Source organism: Osmerus mordax, chromosome 19, assembly GCF_038355195.1.
Source record: "Osmerus mordax isolate fOsmMor3 chromosome 19, fOsmMor3.pri, whole genome shotgun sequence".
Taxonomy (NCBI): Eukaryota; Metazoa; Chordata; class Actinopteri; order Osmeriformes; family Osmeridae; genus Osmerus; species Osmerus mordax.
The window spans coordinates 11367188-11373138 of NC_090068.1; the positions used below are offsets into that span (position 1 = coordinate 11367188).

The 5951-nt window shown below is 47.6% G+C and overlaps 1 protein-coding gene across 1 annotated transcript in view; it reads right to left on the minus strand.

Annotated features, from left to right (window-relative positions):
* Positions 1 to 4719: 4719 nt before the first annotated feature.
* The window catches only part of slc8a4a (solute carrier family 8 member 4a), a 16331-nt gene continuing 15099 nt past the window's right edge, over positions 4720 to 5951 (minus strand). Inside the window, 2 exon segments of the mRNA XM_067257636.1 lie at positions 4720 to 5099; positions 5531 to 5803. Of these exon segments, the coding sequence (XP_067113737.1) occupies positions 4720 to 5099; positions 5531 to 5803 (653 nt within the window).

Here is a 5951-nt window from a genome sequence, read left to right on the forward strand (position 1 = left end):
TGTATAGATAAGACAAGCTACCAGGCACAGTGAAGCGCATGCAAAGCACAACACTGGTGCAATGTTAAACAGATAATGGATTGAGCCTCTACACGTCTCATGATTGTTTAATTCTATAGCACATCCTGTCTTTTGGTCATAATGTAGGTAGATGTGCAACATGGAACCGTCTCATGACTCACAGTCCTGGGGCAACCTCACCCGAGCACACTGTGATTCTGTTGTCTCGCGGAGAGAGAGCAAGACAAACACACATCTGCACAGGTATTACAGTTGGAACAGTGGTGAACTTCTTCCCCGGTAGCCCAAATGGAAATTGCCCCCCCCCCCCCCCCCCCCCCCACGCCCACCTTGCGACACTGACACCAGACAACGCGATGACAGAAAGACAATGACTCTTTGAGGGGTTGCCTAGCAACAGGAAGCACTAAAAATACATACAGAGGTGAGTACTTTATCCGAGCTCCGTGTTTGCCACCAAACAATATTATTATTACATTCATATGCGCACTTGTGCGATGTGTAAGCACATTGACTTTTTTTTTTACTTTTGTCTCAAGACCAGTAATTTACTTGAGAGGTCCTTGTTGCAGCAGGACTAGTAGGCCCTACTTCGTTCACTAGCCTACTACTGGAGGGGCTCATCTTGCCTAAGTACTCTACCAAAATAGTAATGTTTATGATTATCTAGCTTCTTAAAGTCCATATTGACAACAACAAAACGACAAGGATTCTAGTGGGATATTTTCCCCATTGATATCCTCTGAGGTGTAGACTAGAACCTTTGCCTTGGCTTGATGTCAGAGACTATGGATAGCCAGACCGCGGAAGGTGAAGGAACAACGTCAAACAGTAAGAATAACCTACTAACAACCCAACTTAGCCGTCGCTTGTCAATCACTAGGCTACTCATATTGTGCGAGTTCAGGCACCCTTCCATTTTGTTGTCGCTATCCATTTATCAATTTTCCGCAACGCTGTACACGAGATGTACATTGCCTCCCCACCCCCACCCCCCACGCTTGACAACTGATCTAATTCTTTGTTACCAGCAACATTTCCCATCAGAGAAGGCAAGCCCTGAAAATGATCTATTCCCTGTTCGTAAGAAAGTTACCTTCTGGATGCCGAACAACAACAGCCATAACAAGCACCATGAACACTTCCTGTAGCATATGTCCCAGGTCGAGACAGCCAGATGGTGGGTGCCATGGAAACAGAGCGCGGAGACACCAGTGAATAGTTATGTAACCCAGAAAAAGTTGTGAAAGGGGATTTTCTGGGGGGAAAAGAGAGATAAGAGAGATAAATTGAGATAGACGATGGCTGCAGTGCATTTTGAGAAAAATAGGGGGGATATCCAAGCTTGGTTTGTCACTGCATTTCAGGGTTTTAGGCTTGAAGGCAGATTAATGTACAGATTGGCCTACAGTAGCTGCAGTAACATTTTACCTCATTATTTTCATGACAAATGTGCATGTGTGTGTGTGCTTTACATCGTTTTACTGTTAGTCAGTTACATTGGAATAAAATATTGATATCAAATCATTTCATTTTTGCCTTTTCTAGATCTGTTCTTGCATCCGTTTTGTTTTAGTGAGGGTCTTTAAATTACATTTTGTATTTTTTTGGGCAAAAGAAATCTGTTGAGACACACAATATATATATAAGAATATTCTATCTCTCCTAAACATAGTAATCTGTTTTGATAGCGAAAGCCCCAAATTCAAATGTATTTAAATAAACCATAATCTATTGCCTGTGTAAATGCCATGTCTGTACAACAAACAAAAACACAGGAAGTCAAGAAACAAGAAAGGATGCTATTTTTTCCCCCTTCAATGTTAATCCTTATTCACAAATACTGGGAGAATATATAAATCTTTGTGCACGCTCAAATGGTTTCTGTGCCTTGTACATCAAGTGAACACTGTAGAGCTGACGTTTGACTAACAGATTATGGCTTTAACATACATCTGAATCAAACGTTACAAAAATGATCATCAAAAGCAACAACGTTTATTTCCACGTTCCATATATTTAGCGAGAGTTAAAACGTAAAAATAAAGCAGCAAAGTCATTCAGAACACACCTAATGGCCTATAAATGGTTCTGATAAATTACAGATTTCAAAAACAGAAAGCCAGCACACCTGTATGAAACACAAAAGGCAGGCTGTTTGGTTTGATTCTTGGCTCTGTCTATACTGTAGGTGTCATTGTAAACGTGTAGGGCTTTATCGAAGGACTATCCTCAACCCTTAACTAAACTGTGTTTCGTCACTGCCGTGTAGTTTAAATATGTTTAAAAGTATATTCAGACCCTATTTTGAAAGGGTTTTGTAGTTTTCAATTGTAAACTCATTTTAGGAATCATGAACCTTGGACTGGACGTCTAAGTAAACATTCCTTAATAAGATAAAGCCAAGCCTTCCATAGAGCGCTGATTACAAGGACTAGTACAAATACACACACAGTTACCCAAACACACACACATTCTCTCTCACAGCACACACACACACACACACAGATGTGTTTTGACACACACACACACACGCATGGTCCCCAAATATATTTTTCATTGCACAATGCCAAATAAGCTGTAAACCACTTTCACTGGTCTGAGTTACGTTTAGACCAGACCAGTGTCCTGTATAAAAAGCCTCTGGAGAGGCCCCTATAGGTTAACCTGTAAGCCCACAGGCTAGCCCTGGAGAGGCCCCTATAGGTTAACTCTGTAAGCCCACAGGCTAGCCCTGGAGAGGCCCCTATAGGTTAACCCTGTAAGCCCACAGGCTAGCCCTGGAGGGGCCCCTATAGGTTAACCTGTAAGCCCACAGGCTAGCCCTGGAGAGGCCCCTATAGGTTAACCCTGTAAGCCCACAGGCTAGCCCTGGAGGGGCCCCTATAGGTTAACCTGTAAGCCCACAGGCTAGCCCTGGAGGGGCCCCTATAGGTTAACCTGTAAGCCCACAGGCTAGCCCTGGAGGGGCCCCTATAGGTTAACCTGTAAGCCCACAGGCTAGCCCTGGAGAGGCCCCTATAGGTTAACCCTGTAAGCCCACAGGCTAGCCCTGGAGGGGCCCCTATAGGTTAACCTGTAAGCCCACAGGCTAGCCCTGGAGAGGCCCCTATAGGTTAACTCTGTAAGCCCACAGGCTAGCCCTGGAGGGGCCCCTATAGGTTAACCTGTAAGCCCACAGGCTAGCCCTGGAGGGGCCCCTATAGGTTAACCTGTAAGCCCACAGGCTAGCCCTGGAGAGGCCCCTATAGGTTAACCCTGTAAGCCCACAGGCTAGCCCTGGAGAGGCCCCTATAGGTTAACCTGTAAGCCCACAGGCTAGCCCTGGAGGGGCCCCTATAGGTTAACTCTGTAAGCCAACAGGCTAGCCCTGGAGAGCCCCCCCCCCCCCCCCAGGCAGTGATAGAGTCACACACAATGCTGTGCTTAGCTGTGGTTCACATCTACAACTTCACACTCACAGCCATATCAAAAAGGTCACATACAATATTTCAAAACACTATAATATCGTTTTTTTTTTTTTACCAGAAAGTCTTCACTCAGTACATGCAAAATGAAGACACTTGCACACTCATCCTGTAAGTGTTTCTCACATGTACAGACACAGGATTCTTATACATATTACACAATAATAAATAGCTTGAGATAATAAATATGAATATTCATCTTATTAACAAACACTAGTTCAACAGGTCACCATTTCTTGGATAACATATGGCATTTTTATTTTGGTCTATAAGTCTGCTAATGCTAACGCAACACCATGCACACACTGCATTATTTCCTTTTGTCATAACTCTTTTGGCAGACAGCCAAAGAGTTACACGATCGGCCCGTAAGCACCTTGATCCGTTGCCATTGTTTTATCAACCTAGACTTCCACCCTTCACATTTCCAAAGACCTTGGCTTTTCAAAAACACAAAAAATCACCCTCTACGCATTGCACAAAACAAACACTACGTCATTAAGTAAAATAAGAGGGAGAGAAGGGGGTTTGGGGAAGGGAGGGGATCACTGGTCATGTCAGAGGTTGTAGGTTATCATATGCACAATGGTGGGGTAGGGAGGTGGGCATGGGGGTGGGGCAGAGTGGCAAGAGTAGAAGGGATCATGTTTGGAGAGGGAGGCTGGTGGAGAGGGGGGCTGGTGGAGAGGGGGGCCAGTGGAGAGGGGGGCCAGTGGAGAGGGGGGCCAGTGGAGAGGGGGGCCAGTGGAGAGGGGGGCCAGTGGAGAGGGGGGCCAGTGGAGAGGGGCGCCAGTGGGGTGGCTGTCCTGTGGGGGACCGGTGGAGTGGGGGGGGCCGGTCTGGTGTGAATGAAAGTCCTCAGAGCTCAAAAGCTAAGTTCAAGATCAGAGTTTTCTGAGCAGAGTGAGGTGTAGTTTACCTTCCTGGATCCCTTCCTTGTGCAGACAGCCAGAATCAGGTGTGATAAAGGTACGAGCCCTCCAATGATGTCACTCGGGTATCCGGCAGGTTTGGCCAGGCTCCAATGACTAAGGCTATCGCTGTAAACAGGATCCACACCTCCACAGTCAAGCAGTTACTGTATAAATGACAATAATACAAATACCTAAAAACACCCAGGAGAAGTACATTTAGACAACAGGAAGTGAGAAGGGGGTAGACGGGTAAACAGCAAGTAGAAGAGATGACTCCACTTCCTCTCTTATTCCTCTTCCTCTCTCTGCCGCCTCGCTCAGAACCCGGGTACGTGGCAGTAGGCCTCCAGAGAAGCCAGCAGGATGTACAGGAACCAGACAGAGACAAAGAGGAAGCAGGTGATGAGCTTGGCGGTCCGTGGTCCCCCCAGCTCCCCCCCGGCCACGCCGGGCCTCCGGCGGTACATGAGCACCATCACGCACACCAGCGCCATGATGGTGAACAGGGTGACGGAGAAGGCCAGCGAGCCCGGATTCACGTGGAAAGTCTTGCCCTTTGTCCTCCAGTAGACGGCAGCTATGGTCCACGCCACGCCGATGCCCAGGAAGACGTTGACGGCGTTGCTGCCGGTCACGTTGCCGATGGAGGCGTCGGCATACTGGTCCTGGATGGCAGCGACCTTGCTGGCGAAGGTGTCTGAGAACGAGGGAAGAGGAGGAGGAGGAGGAGAGAAAGGGAGGGGGAGGTGAGTTAGGGAGTATGAGGAAGAAGAGAGGAAGGAGGAGGTGTATGTGTGTGTGAGAGTGAGAGAGTGAGAGTGAGAGTGAGAGTGAGAGTGAGAGTGAGAGTGAGAGTGAGAGAGAGAGAGAGAGAGAGAGAGAGAGAGAGAGAGAGAGAGAGAGAGAGAGAGAGAGAGAGAGAGAGAGAGAGAGCGAGGAGGCGAGAGAGGGAATACAAGAGAGCTCACTAGCACACTGTGAAACCTAAAATAGACTCAGAGGTTGTACAATAAGTTGGGGCGACAGACAGCAGCTGACAGAACAAACTTAGCTTGTTATACACCAACAACCCTGACAGCAGATTAAAGCCAGATGGGTCCAAAACCTCCAGACCAACTAGCTACCCACCTGGAACCGAGGTGCCCAGGGCCACGAACACCACAGCGGTGACCGAGTCTTTGAGGCCCACAGTGCAGCCGAAATGAGAGGCCAGGTCACCGGTCACAGCTGTCAGACCACCAATGATGGAGATGGACACGAAGAAGCAGGCCCAGCCGTTCCAGTACTCTGTGGGCGGGACGAAGGCAAACAGAACCTTCCAGAACACGGTGAGGAAGTGCATGATGTAATCGAAGCAGGAGGGCAGGCGCTCCTCGCCGCTCTCTTCCTCGTCGTCGTCACCTGAGGTACGAGGGAGGGGAGAAGGGCTTTGGTGCCTTGTGTAGGAGTCGTTTGTATGTTTGTGTTAACTGTGACTAGTTCCAAACACCTTACGTGTGAAGAGATAGAAAGAGAGAAATACAGAGAGAACTATATCGAACAAGAGAGA